The sequence below is a fragment of the Nannobrachium achirus genome, assembly GCF_963921795.1.
Source record: "Nannobrachium achirus genome assembly, chromosome: 20".
NCBI lineage: Eukaryota > Metazoa > Chordata > Actinopteri > Myctophiformes > Myctophidae > Nannobrachium > Nannobrachium achirus.
In genome coordinates this window covers 16,688,936-16,707,466 of record NC_137827.1, presented here as the reverse complement: position 1 = coordinate 16,707,466, position 18,531 = coordinate 16,688,936, and the positions used below count along the sequence as shown (strand labels likewise).

The following is an 18,531-nucleotide window of genomic DNA, read 5'->3' as shown; positions in this document are numbered from 1 at the left end:
ACTTAGGATATTGGCCCTGTGATTGAATTAGCCTCGGGGGGTGGGGCATGTTTATCCCCCCCCCCGCCTACGCTCTCCTCACTCCCTTCTGTTAATGAGTCAGGTTAGAGCGCGGGTCTTGACCTCCTTCCGCCATCGGTGCCCCGCATGAGCCATCCGGGTCAGCGGCGAACACTTACACAATGGCGGAGATCATAACATTTAGGGGCCTGACTGAGGCTGATTAGAGTAAAGAATAGCAGATCTACAAGCTCACAGTGTGTTGCGCTTCGACGCGTCGTGAGCTTGGAGATGGGCTAGTTTCGGTGCGCGACATCCACCCACAATGAGGGGGAAAAATACTCACATATTTTACTTAAGTTAAAGTATCAGTTCTGCAATATAGAAATTCTCTGTTACAAGCAAACGTCCGGAATTCAAAATGTACTTGAGTAAAAGTACGAAAGTATTGGCATCAAAATATATCAAAAGTACAAAATGTTTGAAAATAGCAGATCTACAAGCTCACAACGCATTGCGCTGTGAGCTTGTAGATCTGCTATTTTCAAATAGCCTAGGTATGAAATAGGGCTAAAGTGGATTGATGTATGTTTTATAATATAATAATTTATTCCACATTTATTTGAAAACTTTAGTTACTACTTTGCAGATATAAAAGTACAATATTTGGATCCGAGATGTAGTGGAGTAGAAGTAGGTCTAAAAGTATTGGAAATTGGATATATAAGTAAAGTACAAATACCTCACAAAGTACAGTACTTAAGTAAATCTACTTTACACCCCTGGGAGCCACTGATAGGGTGAGCATCCTGCTGAGCACTAGGACACCCGCGGACCTCATTTCCTGGTCCTCTCCCACTATTTCACGGCGCATGATGGGAGATGCTATCTGATCTACGGAGGGCACCTTGCCGCTCTGTGCGGTGGTCACATAACGTCCCCACAACAGGCCGTACATAGTCTGAATAAACCTGACATTCCCACTTTTCATTAGAAGTGCACATTTTTTTCACATTTTCAGAAAATGTGAAAAAAAGAGAAAGAAAATCTAAATATATACAGGTATCGTCGTTGTCGGGTGGAAACCTCGTATCTCCAAGTTTCAAATGTGTAAGTTTTTTCACAATGTAAAGCCCTGCTTCATCATACAAGGCCGTCGCATAAAGGTAGTGAAAACAGCAGATCTACAAGCACACAACACCTCGCGGTGCGAGGCATTGTGTGCTTGTAGATCGGCTGTTTTCACTAGTTTAGTTAATTTTTTAAATGATAAATACAAAACTAACGGTTTTGGACATACAAGGTTTCCACCCCACAACAACGATGTATAAAAAAGCTCAAAACATGTTGTGAGCTTGAAGATCAGTTATCTTCACTATTCGTCATACCAGGAATTGGCTAACAGATTGCAACATTTGCTGTGCCCCTGTGGAATATTACATAAAACAACAACAAACATTGGATCTGTTTACGTCTGTTTATCTCTGTTATGACGATGATATAACGCTGGCTTGGCATTTAGAATAGCATCTGGCATGCCCTAAATGGTACAAACTAGATGAAATTCTACTACTAATAAGACTTAAATGTGAGTGCTTATCTCTCTGTACAGCTGTGCAGGCTGAGGAAATGAGATGTAATGCATTTAATTACTTTCTGCCTTCCAGAATGAAAAAATAGACGTGCTGCAAAAAGACAGCACGGCCTCTATTACAGCCACTCCGCATTTAGTGGTGGGCCAAACAGAGTGATCCATCTGAGGACAGAGTGGTTAGATTCTCAGCAATCAAAGACACCCAAGTCTGTAATTAACGTGGCTTATGAGGGGGTTATGCTGAGGCTATGAAGAATGGCCTGCCGTAGCTTGTTTGTGTGCATTTCTTTTTTAAACGTGTGGGTTCATGGCCATCGCCCAAATAAGGTTGTACGGTACGTGTGTGTGTGTGTGTGTGTGTGTGTGTGTGTGTGTGTGTGTGTGTGTGTGTGTGTGTGTGTGTGTGTGTGTGTCAGCCCATGCCCGCATGTCCCCGGGCGTGCACGTGTCGTACATCGCTCACTAATGCATTGGAAGCCTGTGGGTACTGGCCTGCCTGGCCGCGTGTTCGTCAGGAAAAGGGCACAGAGAAATGAATGAGCTTTAATTGAGGAGATATCCTTCATTACACATGTGTGCTACGGACGCACGAATCCTCCCACTCTCCTCTGAGACAGGCTCAGCGGAACAAGGGCTAGTGACAGGCAAACGATGCAGTCTGGAACCACGCTTGGAGACAGATCTGCTTTTAGACAGATGGCTTCGATCCTTTCCCCCGTCCTCGCTCTCTCACTCTCTCTCTCTCTCTCTCTTCCTCTCTCTCTCTCGCTCTCTCCTCTCACACTATAGAAGACATCTGCAAGGCAGATTTCAGCTGAATATGTCCGTTCAAAGTGCAGGGCCTAGAGGAGAGCGGTCAGTCCATCCATGTATGCGGCCATAGCTCATTTGAATAGGCTTACATTTCGAGACCTAATCTTTTTTTTCCCCTCCTATTTTGCATGTGTGCTTCGTTTGCGTTTTATGTGCTATGTGTCAAGGCCTGTCTGAATTTCCCATGCAGAGCCGACCTGAGGCGGGCAGGCTGTCACTCGCGTGGACCTGAGTGATGTTTCGCAAGAAGAAAAAGAAGAGGCCCGAGATCTCGGGGCCCAAGAACTTCGAGCACCGGGTCCACACCTCATTTGACGTCAAGAAGGGCGTCTTCATAGGCCTGCCGTCTCAATGGCACAGCCTGATAGAGAACCTACGCCGGCCCAAACCCATGGTGGACCCGTCGAGGATCACAGAGGTGGAGCTGAGGCCCAAGAAGGTACAGCCGCGCTAAACCATCCTCTGTTTATTGATCCGTTCCTGTGACCTTTCGCTGAACTGCTAAGCATAATTAACTGCTATGCCGAATACAATACAAACTCAGCCCTTATAAGGCCTATACACTTCATCATAATGATGAATAAAAAAATGGCTTATCAGTGATGTCATTACGTGCGCATCCCGCATCAAAAACTCATTCAAGTCACCCAGGGACTCATTCATGTCATGGTCCTGGGGTCCCGGGGATGCGCCTCCATTGGAGTCCATGTTAAAATAATTTACCGCGTCGCGGTAAAAGAAAAGAAAAATCCACAGACACCACCATTGTTCATGGGTGAAAGCATCCTACTTTACCCTACGTTAACACAAATAAAATCCACGTAGAAAGTCTTAAACAGGCGATAGAAACGTCAATGTTTTGATTCCACCGACGTCCGACGCCATTTTGCGCGCGTAAACTTTATATTGAGGACTCATAAAACTTTTCTGGGACCCATTTGAATGACCACCTGTGGGTCCCGGACTCCCGGGACCATTACATTGAAAACCTAGTAACATCACTGGCTTATAACGCATCATGCGTAGTTGCGACCGTCAGGTCGCAGTTACTATCAAAACCTCGACCGGCTGTCAGTCAGTCTGTCTGTCAGTCTGTCCGTCACATCACACTTTTCCCCTACTCATATCTCCGCCACCGTTGCCCCTATCAATGCCAAACTTTGCACACACACTCCTTGGCTGCCACCACAACCTCTCACATGCCCCTCTTCTAGCGCCACCATGAGGCCGATTCTTGCTAAACACATTTTTGGACACTGCTCCAACAGATTTTGCCCTAAAATCACGCAAAGCAGTACACATGTCTAGACTCCTGTCATCAACATGGATCTGTCCCATTTAGCGCCACCATCAGGCCGACCCAGGAACCAATGGCACTATTTGTGTATACATGTGACCTGACGGTCGCTTATCCCCGATTAGGGAGTCTTACTGGTATATTGACTATATTTACACAATTCTTTTACAAAAAGGTAAAGCAAATTTGCCTATAATGATATGGCCAAAATAAGGACGATATATTGAAAGTGGCCAATGAACTTTTCACAAAGAGTTCTTTGCTACGTCAAAAAAAGCTGTCCCTTAAAAGAACAGTAAAGAAGCGCTGTTGTTTACTCTACGGATGCATCCAGAAAGTGTATACCCGTCCTTCAGTGCTGCAGAGGCACCCCGCTGTCACCTCAGAAAACGGCATAATCCTGTGATGGCAGCGCAGAAGGCCAGGCCCTGTTGCCCCCCCCCCCCCCCCTCGCTGTCATATTGCTTTCTTATCTATCACGGGGCTGGGCTAATGACCCTGCTGTGTACACCGACTGTACAACGTTGAATCCTCCGAGGGATGCAAGATTTATTACTCCATGCAGGCAATTAATAACGATCCATGGTGCCTCCCCACAGATGTCAGGCAGAGGGGATGAAAAGTGCAGGTACAGCAAAGGAAATGCCAGTGAGCGATAAAGCCTGCAAATCTCAGGATTTCTCTAACGCTCTGCGGAGTGCTCTGTCTGTTCCGTTTACGGCCCCCGCCCCGCAAATAAAAAAAAATAAAATAAAAAAAAAGGAGAAAACACACAACATTTTTTATTACCAAGGGATGTGGCCGCCGGCGCTGCGCAATATGAGAACCATCACGTCAGCTTTTAGGCGGGATTTATGGATTTAATAGCATCGTCAAGATCAGATTGCTGTTGCTCGACGCTCGTGCAATGTAAATAACACAGCATTGCCAGGCTGATCAAATATCAGCTGCATTTGAAAGAAAAAAACAGATCACTCAAGCAGACAGGCAAGACATTTTTTTTAATAAACCACTTTCAACCTGGCGTCCAGATTTTGGGCATGGCAAAATCTGGCCAAAAGCCTGTTTTTCTCCTAAATAGACGATCTACAAGCTTAATGCAATATACATACTGTATAATACCACTTGTCAACCTAAGCACAGGATATATACATGATGTTTTAATAGAAGAGCAAGCAGACCTACAGAACTACAACCACTACAAGTGCCTCTCCAGCAGTGAATGACCATTCTGTTGCTGGCTAGTCAACTGTGCCAGACGAGCTAGGCTAATACACAACAAATTTGTGTATAATGGCTATAGAGTGAAGTGCTATGATAGACTGACTCACTGACCAGGGATCAGATTACTGCTGCACAATAGGGGAACAAAGTTGTTCCCCCGTTAGTCAAAGTGAGAGCCGAGAGAAGCAAACGCACAACCCATCAAAACAAAACTCATCTGTACAATCAAAGGCAAGGTGGCATGTGTGAATGTGATCATGGATTTTTTTCTTTTCTTATTTTATTATTATTATTTTTTTTAAGTCGGCTCCTCTCAGATCTTGAAACCAATTTCAGGGGTCCATTAGGGTTTGGGTTCGTCGTTTTGAACCTGTGAAGAGCTCTACAAGTATGTGTGTAAAATACTATAATCTAATATGTTCATAATTTATTCTGACTTTGTTAGCCTACTAAGTGGTGTTTATTGCAATGCAATCCAGTGTTTGATAGTATAGTTCTTATAACTTTCACAGCCTAAGCTTAAGCGTTCTAAATAGAAAAATTACTAAAAATGTCTTTACTTTTTACAATCTAAATCTGGTATGTACATTTACCCAGAGCTACTTAGTGTCTTTAAAGGGATACTTTCAAATGTTATTATCATTTTATCGTCTAACCCAGAACAGATTTTAATTTGCTTGATTCAGTATTTAGATATTTGATGTAAATGTTACCAGGCCCTCCTCCTCCAAGGCCCCTCGATCCCATACACACCCATTGTAACTTCAAACTCCATTTTAACCATGATAGATTAATTAAAAACACCCATTATTTTTCTAAATACTGAATTAAGCAAATTAAAATCTTTTCAGGGTGTTCATAAAAGCCTGATTAGACGATTAAATGACCAAAAGTTTTTTTTAAGATGAAATATCCCTTTAAGCTTAGTTAGTTCATTAAATGATGGCTCGTTGTCCCTTTCTTCGGAGCAACACCAAAGCTGGCAGTGAATTAATGACGTCATCGTCTCCCCCCCCCCTCCGTCTCCCCCCTCCTGACTGCGCTCCTGGGCTGGTACAGACCCGAATCTAGTCAACAAAGTATTAGTTTAGTAGTTTTAAGCAGTAGGCATCTTCCAAAGCAAGGGCCAATTGGGTCATTATCACCTGCCACTGTCCCCTTCCTGGAAGGCATCTGGGTGACACGTTGGCTGACCTCACCCACCTCCCTGTGCAGCTCAAATGGCACCAGACCAGGCAGAGAGACGGAACGGGAAGAGATGTCTAGTGACTGTAAACTGAACAACCATTCTACCCAGAGACCGACTAAAAGATGCCACTGGCATCCACTGGGCGTCCTCTCTGATAGGTTCAACAGTAAATGCCACCTCCCGCTTCATGTCAGCGGCGTCACCCTCTGCCAGGGGGAAGTTTAGGCCCCTTTGTGTTCTGACCAGTCTGACGCCTAATTTATCGTCGTTGTCGGGTGGAAACCTTGTATGTCCAAAACCGTTTGTTTTGTATTTATCATTTTAAAATGACTTCAACTTGTGAAAGCAGCCGATCTACAAGCACGAGGCGTTGTGTGCTTGTAGATCTGCTGTTTTCACTACTTTTGTGCCACGGCCTTGTATGACGAAGCAGGGCTTTACTTAACGAAAAAAAACATACACATTTGAAACTTGGAGATACAAGGTTTCTGCCTGACAGTGACAGTGACAGTGACATTATGAAGTTATAGATCTGCTATGTTTTGTAGTATCAACCGGGCATAAGACTTTCGTCATCAGCTTATACTGACCATTTCACATGCTCATAGGAATTGTGCAATATAGGGGGAGTTGCATAGGCTGGCTGAACAGCATTCGCCCTATTTGCTACCCTCACATATTTTGCTGTGTACATTTGTCACCGCATTGTCACCACAATCCATTGGGGGGGAAAGTCTCAAGTCTGCGCGTCTTTGAAGAATGACAAAGATGTCCTCAGCAGCTTCTCAGGTCTAAATTTAACCGCATGGGCTCCGAGCGATGATTATGTCACGCTCATTATTCCCCCTCGGCACAAACTCCACGCGCTTTCTCCGTAATGTGAACACAGCGTGACGAAGATTAATGCCTTTCTCTCCCCTCTCTCAGACCATCGTGCGGGGGAGCATGATAGGCCACGGCGACTACATCGCGGCCATGATCAACGACATGAACCGCCTGTCCGTGACCAGCTCTAACTCCCTGCGGAAGAGCAGCCCCGCGTCCAGGAAGCGAGCCCAGTCGCTGGGACGGCTGGGGGAGGTCAAGGAGGGGGACACCTACCAGTACGAGGGCCTGACCCAGGACCAGGCACGTGCACACATACGCCCCTTTTCCACAGGCCCGACACCACACCACTCCACACCACACCGCCCACTTGTGACAGGTTTTCCACTACAAGGAACTGGGTAGAGTGGTGTGAAGGTGGTACTAAACGTGGTACTAAAAAGTATCCACTCTAGAGTAGGTCTGAGCTAGGCCAAACGGGGCCAAACACTTCATAATGACTGATCACTCACTGACTTTTCATTTAGACCACCAGGATATAGTTGTAATACATGATAATAAGTTCTATTGTGTTGTGACCACTATTATAATCTATTATAGTGAATTATAATTATCATAGTAATACATTAATACTTTAAAGTGTATTATAATCACAGTTATAATCCATTATAGTGTATTATAATTTAGGATAGTTGTAATACAAATTTATATTGTATTATAATCACAGTTAAAAGGGTCAATTTGTTTCTTACCGATAGGGGTACTTTTGTGTAATGGAAAATGTAGATATTTTTATGTGGTGCGGTGTGGTGTGGTGTGGTGCTAAAGCTGCAGTCAAAAAGGGGCTATAGACATCAAAGGGGGCTTGAGCCCCTGCCCTTTTAGCCGTCTGTAAAAAGTGCCCTCTCCCGACCATGAATGCAGTTTTTTACTATGGTGAAAGAAATGCAAATGCCCTCTTTCCATGCCATACCTGAAGGCAGCGTTCAAGAGAATTGCCTTTTCCAAACTCTCCCGAACTTGAATGCAGCATCTTATGTTGAAAGAATTGCATTCTTTGTGTAGAAATCCATGCCATTACGTCACATCTCCAGTATTCACTTGATTATTATAATTATTAGTTCAGTGTGGTATCACGCACCGAAAATAGCCGACCTCCAAGCTTTGTGAGCTTGGAGGTCTGCTATTTTCGATATTTCCACCAAATGGCCCTTTTGGGAATTTCAGCCCCTGCCTAGTCTCTAACATTCTCTGCCGGTCCCTGCCCAGGACGACGAGGACGAGGAGGAGGACCCGTCCCAGCAGCACTGGAGGGACAGAGCCAGGCACATCCACAGCGAGAGCAACACGCCCTACCTGGGCATGAAGAAGAGCATCACCCTGCAGCCCAACGGCGTCCTGCCCAGGGCCAAGTCCACCTATGAGGTCAGCGTAGGGGTATAACGATATGTAGTAATTGAATCGAAAAATAGATTTTAATTGTGGGCTCGCCTGAAAGGCGAGAACACTATGTTGTCTTCATTATTTATAGAGTGAGTTCCGTCGCGTGATTTCCGTCGCAGACAGTACAAAGACAGGGCTCTTAGCCAATGAGGTGCGGAAAACCTGGGAGTGGTGTTAGCTGGAGTATTGGTTGAGCTTCACATGACAGTTCGCACGCTGCAGAATATAGTCACGAGCGAGCCCACACTGTTTCGTAGGAACAGTATTTCTAGTTTGTAATGATATACTATATCGATATGCAAAAGCAAATATCGTACCGTTTTGGCTCTGTATATCGTATCGTATGGTTTTACAATGCAAATAATCGATTGTTTGGAAACTAAGTATTTGTGCCTTGTATTTAGCAATTTGAAGAGGGAAAATAAAAAAGAGGGGTGCAATTACTTTTCCATTCCATATAGCTACTCTTGGTCTCTCGATAAATGTGTGTAATCTTTGTGTTCATTCAAGGTGTGGGTTTGTCCTCGTGCTTTAAATTCCATATATTTGCTAAAGAATCACAGTGTTTACTTATTTATATCCATAATAGATTTTTACCATAAAAACCTGCTCTATTGACACATTTCACACAGATTTAATGTCTTTGCTAAATAGTTACTATATCAATTTTAAATCATTGAATCGAATCGTATCGTACCGCCATGAACCAATATCGTCCATGTATTGTATCGTCAACCATGTACCATGATGCATATCGTATCGTCGTTAAAATTGTATCGTTACACCCCTAGGTCAGCGTCAACTGCCTGGACGCTCCCCTGCATCCCCCCCCAGCCCAGTTGCAGCCCCCCCTGCAGCACCGTAGCCACGGGGCCTACAGGAGCAGCGAGGTGACCAGTCCCCAGGAGAGGGTGGTGTGGAGGAGAGACTTCCAGTTGCCGAGGGGGGTCCCGCCCAACCAAAGACCCATAGCGTGTTTCTATAGCCCGGCTATGACCGTCCAGCAGCCCCCCCACGGGGACCTGATGGGACACACGACTATGGATTTCCGCACCAATCTACCACTCTACATGCACTCTCACAACAGCCCTGGGAGGCCGTTCTCCTCTTATGATCTGAAGGTAAGGATGAAAAACATCAGATGGAAACCTTCTGTTTTTTGTTAGTTTTTTGAGTGGTGCAAGTGCTCGCAAGTTTGACTGATTTTGATTGTAACTATGTAACTATGTAAAAGTATGTGCTGCAATACCGCTGGGTTACCAGTGGCAGGCCTGGGTGACCAAGTGGCGCTGTTGAGCAGCCGAGACACACCACACACACACACACACACACACACACACACACACACACACACACACACACACACACACACACACACACACACACACACACACACACACACACACACACACACACACACACACACACACACACACAATATACTGTATATCAAATGATTTCATGATTTCAGAGTAGATACGGTCTGGGATTTAGATTTATCGTAATATTGTGACAGAGCTTGTAAAAGCAATGAGCACGGAGGCAAATCCCTCATATAAGATGGTTGAACAGATTCTGATTAAATGTCACATTACAGTAAGGTGATAGAATGTGCTTGTTAGACTGTTCCAGCTGAAATGCCTATCACATCCACATTACTAATGATATAAAAACCTTGTCTTAAAGTGTCAATAGTCATCCCCAAAATATCAGCACGTTATTGATAGAGGTATTATTTAAAAAGTATCACATCTGATTTTGTCAATATTACCCAGCTCTACTGATATTTTATTAATCTGCTGCGTATCAAATGGTTTTGATCTGTATTGATCTGCTTATTGCCATAAACTGCAAGTTGAGGCATTTTTCCACAAGTGTAATAGGGTGATCACATTCATGCCGAAGCCGTCAAATTCCTCCCCGTGTCCCACGGCCAATCACACCGCTTTATGCCGCAGATGACTGTTCAATTAAAGCTGTGGGGTATTTTATTTGATGGCCATAAAATGTGATTTGTGAGTTCAAAGTCCCCGCGTGCTTGTAAGCGCAGAGAGATGCTACGTTTGGCAAGGTCTCAGGGGGACATTCGGGTCCCCGTGGCAACATCTTTGTGTGGGGCATATCAGGTGAAATGGATGCCTGGTGTGACAATGAAGGATGTGATTTATATTCAGTTATAGAGCGGAGCGGGGACCCTGGGCAAGTGGCCAATTTTCCTCTGACACCCCTCCCCCCGCTGCCTCTTATCTTGCAGGCAGAGTCTGCTGTGAGGTACCACTCCAGCTTCCTGCCCACCGGCACCAGCAGCCCTTTGGTCAGCGGCATCAGGCCGCAACGAACCGTCCGCTCCTCGGCCAGCTACACCCTGGGCCTGTCCCCCAACATGGGCCTGAGGCCCAACGGGCCGGAGCCCTTCCTGAGACATTCCGGCTGCCCCAACCCGTCCTACGTCGTGCAGGACAGCCCGTCCCAGCCCCGGCCGTCCCCGACGGGCTCCCTGGCCACCAGTCCCCTCGGCACCTGCTCGCCCGCCTTCCGGCCCCAGCAGCACCCGTCGCCCCGGCCGCCCCCGGACCCGCCCAAAGTGAGCCACGAGCAGTTCAAGGCCGCCCTGCAGATGGTGGTGGACAAGGGAGAGCCGCGGTCTTACCTGGAGAACTTTGTGAAGATCGGCGAGGGCTCGACGGGGGTGGTGTGCATCGCCCGGGAGAAGCACAGCGGCCGGCAGGTGGCGGTGAAAATGATGGACCTGCGGCGGCAGCAGAGGAGAGAGCTGCTCTTTAACGAGGTACAGTGTCCGGTTCTAGACATCAGTGGCTCTCAAAGTGGGGTTCTGGGTCCCCCAGATCAGTGGTTCTCAAACTTTGACTTTGAGTATATGGAACCAAATGGACCTGTTAGGGTGCATTTGGTTCCATTTGTACACTGTCAAAATTACAGACTTGTAGGCTAAGGGGTCAATTTAGACCCTCATAAAATAGAGTCCCTGAAATCCACTTTGAGAACCACTGCCCCAGATGGTTGATGCTTGATGGGGTCCCCCAGAAAAGTGAGGAGCAATTTAAACACTTACACCCTATTTTATAATTTGACTATTGCAGATCTACAAGCTTGTATTGACATACAAGCTTGCAGATCTGCTATTTCTGAGAAATGTTGACAAATCCTTTCTTATGGCCTGAACAAAATCTTCATCACGTATCAATTTGGAGGTCCTTGTGACCAAATGTTTGGTAACCACTGCTACACATTACAACACCTACTGTACAAACCTGGCCGCTCCATCTCAAAGCGCCACACACAAGCGACAAATCACAGCATAACACTTGTTCATCATTTGAAATCATACACTTTAAGTGTCTTCTCTACCCCCTCTCCTCTTCCCCCTGTGGTCTTGCTCTTTATCTTTTTTCACTGCATTGATGGGTCTGCACAAACAAGAATTTCACCCATATTACCTGTAATAGGCCTATGATGTGACAAATAGAGATTGATTGATTGAAAGCTCTCCTGCTTACATCTGTCGAAGCTTCTAGGTAGTCTTTCCCCCGGGCCTTTTGATTCTCCTGGTTGTTTGGATGACCATATGTTGGGGTGTCCCTGCAGGTGGTGATCATGAGGGACTACCAGCACAGGAACGTGGTGGAGATGTTCAAGTCGGCCCTGGTGGAGGAGGAGCTGTGGGTTATCATGGAGTACCTGCAGGGTGGAGCGCTGACCAACATTGTGTCTGAGACCAGGTACAAACACCCCAACATGGAAGAACCCAATTTAGCTTCGGTTAACCACTCATTTGTCAAATAGCAAAAACTGCCTGGGACTTATTACATTTTTTAAATGTTGGACATAAAGGAGACATGTCTGAATGGAGACATGTTCCCATTTTGCTTAGATAATAATCATTTAAAAAATATTTTCAATCATTTCAAAAAAGAAAAAAAAATGTGTATGCCATGCCAGGCTGAAAGTAGCCAAACATTCACAAACTGCTTTAGCTCCAGATAAATACTCACAACCGATATGAGAGTGCATGGATCAAGTATGTTGCAGTGCATTCATTCAGTCTAGTTATGAGATCATCTAATAATAACTAGTTCAACCACAAGGTGGTAGTATGGGATCGACTCAGTGAACCAGTGGTGGTGTTGATTCTGGTACAGTAGTAAAACCGTTGCATCACAAAGAATCCCCTTCAGACTCATCCCGGAATTCTTTCTGAACCACGGACGAAAATAACATCTCCCTCCGGGGGAACATGATAATTCAATAACATAATGCAATTTGTGCATGTTGAAATGACATGTGGGGGAGTCGATGCTGGACGAAGAATTTGATTTAGGTGTCGCTGTTGTGGCGTTCAATACGGCATGCATCAGAAATAAGGGAAACATATTGATTGATCCACAGCAGCAGAAGGTGGAAACTTCCCAAGTGAATTAACTCTCCCGTTCCGTTTTAGATTCCTAACAATCCTGCTGGTTTACTTTCAGAGGATGAGCCCAGAATCAGATGGGTGGACTCATATATGGGACATTTTCTCCCAAGCCTACTGCTATTAAATAAGCCAGCTGTCACAGCCACTGCTCATCAAATCTTTAAGATCACTGTATCGACAGAACTGTCTGGAATGAAACCCCTTTGCTAAATTACACCTCATTCTGGCTTCAAGTCATATTTTTTACGTGATCGATATATCTTAAGCTAAAATGAGAAGTGGAGTGATTGGCTCAAGCTTCTGTGTATAGGTATCTCTTTGTGCCACTCTGTGCTATAATACTGCACAGCTCTCGTACCTGAGCCCATTGGCATCATAATTCACATGGGGATTGTACTTATATGTGATGGCTAATTCTGTAGTTCTCAAACTTTTAATTTCAAGGAGGCCACTACAGACCCCAAGAACTCTTTGGTTCCTTTTGTACACTCTCAGAGTTACAGACCTGCAATGGTCAATTCGGTTCCTCAATAAGTTAGCTGGGGACCCCCTGGAATCCCCTCAAGGACCTCTGGGGGTCCCAAGACCCCACTTTGAGAACCACTGGCCTACTTTATAGTCTGTATTTAATTAGGCTTAACCACTATATTTGCACATGTAGGCAAACACTGCTGCCAAAAATGTTAAAATCCTAAGAAAATAGCAGATCTACAAGCTCACAACGCATCACATTTGTCATATGATGAAGGGCTTAGCCTTAAGTGATTTAGAGAGCACTGCAGGGCTCCTGTAATAGTTTGTCTCAGTTTCTGCTCTATAAAAGAATTCTGTCTTCAATATGAACCAAAACAGAAAATGCTTGGCTCTTATTTATGTGCTAGCAGCTACAGTACAGTATGTTTGATTTATGATACAGGGAGAATTGACTTCAAAACAGGGAAGCTTTTTACTTGTTTTCAAGTCTGGCAGACCTTCTTATTGTCTGCCTGCGGCACATGATGACGCATGGGTTTAAGTGTATTCTGCTGAAGCAGTTATTGCAGCAACACCCACTATAAAGTGTGTAAAAAAATCTAATGTGTGTGTGCGTGCGTGCTTGCGCGTTTGTGTATGTGTCTGTGTGTGTGTATGTGCGTGTGTGCGTGCGTCTCAGGCTGAGCGAAGAGCAAATTGCCACAGTGTGTGAGGCGGTCCTGCAGGCGCTGGCGTACCTGCACTCACAGGGAGTGATCCACAGAGACATTAAGAGTGACTCCATACTGCTTACACTGGACGGGAGGGTACGGTAACATACCTCTGTCTACAGTCAAATAAATCCTGTTCATTTAACCAGGGGTCATCAATATGTCCGTGCACGGACATGTGTGTCCACGGCAAAGACTTAGCCTGGTCCGTGGCAAATATTAGATTTTCTTTTTTCCCCGCACCATTATAATGTTCTTATTTTGATCATAAGGCCCAATTATTGAATGTCAAGTCTTCAGGTCTTCTTCAGAATATGTATGACACTAATCCTTATTTATTACAACACTGTTATAATAGGAGTCTATAACTAGTAAGTGTTTTGTTTGCAAAGACCCCCTTAACTCTTGAGAGTGCACAAATGGAACATCTGTACACTCTCAGAGATAGAGACCTGTTATGGTCATTCAGGGCTATGTGTTTCGGGTAATATTATTGTCCACCTGATTTTTGCTGCGTGTCATTCCCCCGTCTTTCTTCGTTTCCTGTCACTCTAGTCTAAACTAAGTACTATCAAAAGGCAGAAAAGCCCCCCAAAAAAATCTAAAAATAAAAAATAAAAATTGTGTCCACCACAAGCCAGCATGGCGATGACCCCTGATTTAACTCTGAGAGTGTACAAAATGGAACCAGATGGACCCAGAGGTATACAGACCCATACAGGTCCATTTGGATCCATTATTTCGCTGCGTAAACAATCACTCTGCTTTTCAAACGGGGCTGCTGATATTTGTGATTACATAACAGATCACAATATGCCATGTTGCATTATGAATGAGCAACCATTTCCAAACGCCCCCACAGATCAAGCTGTCCGACTTCGGCTTCTGTGCCCAGATCAGTAAGGACATCCCTAAAAGGAAATCGCTTGTGGGGACACCATATTGGATGGCTCCCGAAGTCATCTCCAAATCCCCATACGGCACTGAGGTGAGTAGTCGCGCATGAACATTCCATGTTCATTAAATCTAAACTGCAGTCTGTACTCTGTACATTTTAATACTCTCCCGATGGACAGAGTTAATTGCAACAAACAATAATAAAGATGGCACTGCATCTAGTGTGCTGTGGCATTAGTCCCTAACCCTAACCTCAACTTCACAAAAACTATGCTTAAACTAACCTCACACTAATCAAAAATTGTCTGACATTAATGGGCAGCCAGTATGTGTCCTATTCTACTACATTTCTCAATGGAAGAATAGGGAAACAATTTCCAAGCACCCTTACATGTACTAGTTATATTGTATTCACATAACCCTATACAGATTGGTTAATTAAAATAAGTCCCAGATTGTAGCTTTAAATGTCATTTGTTTGTATATTTAAGTTACGTGTCATATCTGCCATGTGCAACTTCAAAGCCTAAAAGCCAAACAGAAATGTAATTGTCAACGACAAAAACACAAGTAAATCGTTACCCAAAATGTCATTTTTTCTATTGATTACTCATACCATGGAGACTTGAGTTCAATAATATGTTTTTGTATTCGGGTGAGTGACTAATCAATAGACAAAATGTCATTTTGGTGTGAACTACTCCTTTAATCGTCATGTAAAATGTCAAAATCGTGACAGCCCTACTTGAGTGAGGGATTTAGGCTTGATAGCTGAAGGTGCTTGTGTGGAATGGTTTTGTGCCAGGTGGATGTGTGGTCTCTGGGCATCATGGTGGTGGAGATGGTGGACGGAGAGCCTCCTTACTTCAGTGAGACCCCAGTGGCTGCTATGAAGAGACTGAGAGATGAGGTGGCTCCTACTGTACGCAACCCCAGCCAGGTACGTACCTGTACTGTGTATGAGAACTTTGGAGCAGTTTGTATCAGAGAATCACAGCAACATACAAACATAACGTCATTGTCGGGCAGAAACCTCGCATCTCCAAGTTTCAAGTTTGTACGTTTTTTCACCAAGTAAAGCCCTGCTTCATCATACAAGGCTGTCGCACAAAAGTAGTGAAAACAGCCGATCTACAAGCTCACAACGCCTCGCGATGCGAGGCGTTGTGTGCTTGTAGATCTGCTATTTTCACTAGTTTAGTTCATTTTTAAAATGATAAATACTAAACAAACGGTCTTGGACATACAAGGTTTTCACCCGACAACGACGATAGGCATAACCCCAACCATGGTTCTGTACCATGGGAGACCAAGCTTTTTATGCAGCCGCCCCCTGCTGTGGAACTCGCTCCCAGACCATCTAAGTATACTACCACAGTCTGTTGATATTTTTAAGAGAGCACTAAATACTTTTCTTTTTAATAAAGCATTTGGTTAGCTTTTTAGGTTTTAAAAACCCTGCCTCCTTTTAAACTTTGTTTAGACTATTTTATGCAAATGTTTTTATAAAAAAAAATTCTCTGTGCTGTTGCACTTTGTGGTTTGTTTCAAATTTAAAGTGCTATTCATGGGTTGCATTTGTAGTCCTACACCAGCCATTTTGAGGACCAACACAGGTGTTTTGATTAACGTAGAACATTGGTTCTATGCCAATCAGACAAATTGAACACCTGTGTTGGTCCTCAACATGGCCGGTTTAGGACTACAAATGCAACCCATGAATACAAATCAAATTGATCATTATTATTATTATTATTAACCATCCAAACCCTCTTTCACCAATTGTAACCTTAGCTCTAGAAATCTTCCTAGACCTGAAAATGACTTTCGTGTGAATTTTTGGTCACCATGAGGATAGTATACAGTTGACGAACTACACACACACACACACACACACACACACACACACACACTTTTTAAGACGACACTCTCTCTCTCTCCCCCTTGCGTCCCAGATCTCTCCAGTGTTGAAGGACTTCCTGGACCGCATGTTGACCCGGGACCCCATGGAGAGGGCCAGCGCCACCGACCTCCTGGAGCACCCCTTCCTGCTGCAGAGCGGCTCTCCCCAGTGCCTGGTCCCCCTCGTGGAGCAGTACCGCAAGCGCATGTCCCGCTGCTGACCCGTCCGGCATCTATACCTTCAGTCGGACTATAAATCCAGCCAGGCTGTGGATCTACAGGCCCCCCGGGTCCAAACCCCTGTAACAGCCAATGGGAGATCAGCTCCTCCACAAGAGAGCACCCAGACAGCATGGTGCTGCTGGAGGGATCACGGCAAGACAGCAAGTTTGGTTGACCTGAAAAGGCATGGGCTTCTTGGTCTTGGAAAGAATAGCACTTAAGTAGTGAGTTAGAGGCAGCATGTACGTATAAGCACTGTTCCTCCTCACGTCCTCAACTCTGTTTGAGCCAACCGGTGTCGGGGTTCCTATATGACATCCGGGTGGGATTCTTCTTAAACACGCCCTGGTGCATAATCGATGGATAACAATGAAACGCAAAATACCATCACGTAGCTATGAACACGCACTGCACACGAAGACTGTCCATAGCGGCTAGTCTACATGTGAAGCTTAACCACTTTAACCCTGGCGTCCCTATTTTGGGCATGTCATCATAGGCGCAATTTGTAAACATCTTTCAAACATTTTCCAAATTTTCCAACACATTTTAAAACATTTCCTTGAACTTTTCCTTTCCGTTTTTAAATAGAGTAAATAGACGATCTACAACAGTGTTTCTCAACCACTTGTGCCTGGGGACCTTTGATGTGCCCCTGAGAAGGGTCAAGTGTGCATCTTGAAACTGCTTGAAAGCCAGTATTGTATTTAGTGAATAAACCAGCAAATCTACAAGCAGATCTACAAGCACACGCCTCGCACCGCGAGGCGTTGTGTGCTTGTAGATCTGCTGTTTTCACTACTGTTGTGCGACAGCCTTGTATGATGAAGCAGGGCTTTACTTTGCGAAGAAACGTACACATTTGAAACTTACTGTACAAGATACTGTACAAGGTTTCTTCCCGACAGTGATGAGATTTACACCCCCGTATTATGTTGGTGTGCCCATGGATTTATGGGACATGAAAAGTGTGCCCGTGCTGAAAAAGGTTGAGAAACACTGATCTACGAGCTTGTGGCGTGCCGTGCTGTGAGCTTGTAGGTCGGCTATTTTCGCTGTTCCACCATAAAACGACTTATATAGGGCCTGGGGGGGTTAACGCTTGTGATTCGAACCATTGCATCTCATTGTGACATTTTGAGGAGAGAGAGAGAGAGAGAGAGAGAGAGAGAGAGAGAGAGAACACGAGGTACCTCTGCACATCCACAATCTAGTGGTGGAAACCAGACTATTTAACCTGATCAGCACTTGGCTTTCAACACTGAAATGGGCTCTTTTGCATGGCCAAATGGAGGCGCCACTGGCCTGATGTGAATGCTTGAATAATGTGTTACACTGGGATATGAGAGAAAAGCCTCCATTCTCTCTGTAATAAATGGGCAGATGATTGCCCAGCTGCTACTGTTGGGCTACTGGAAAAAAACAAAACAATGGAATTACTCCTTTTGATATTTATAGTTTCTCTCCAAAAAGGTGTTGTGGGTAGTTTGTATGATGTGAATCAAG

At 44.7% G+C, this 18,531-nt stretch overlaps 1 protein-coding gene across 1 annotated transcript; it reads left to right on the top strand.

The window, feature by feature from the left end:
* Positions 1 to 2,642: 2,642 nt before the first annotated feature.
* On the top strand, positions 2,643 to 17,024 carry pak6 (p21 (RAC1) activated kinase 6; the record flags this gene model as incomplete). Its single annotated transcript, XM_080750318.1, has 10 exons — positions 2,643 to 2,846; positions 7,045 to 7,245; positions 8,212 to 8,367; positions 9,177 to 9,506; positions 10,640 to 11,173; positions 11,992 to 12,125; positions 13,974 to 14,100; positions 14,867 to 14,992; positions 15,707 to 15,841; positions 16,857 to 17,024. 10 exons carry the CDS (start codon positions 2,643 to 2,645, stop codon positions 17,022 to 17,024), a joined length of 2,115 nt encoding a protein of 704 aa, XP_080606444.1.
* Positions 17,025 to 18,531: the final 1,507 nt, after the last annotated feature.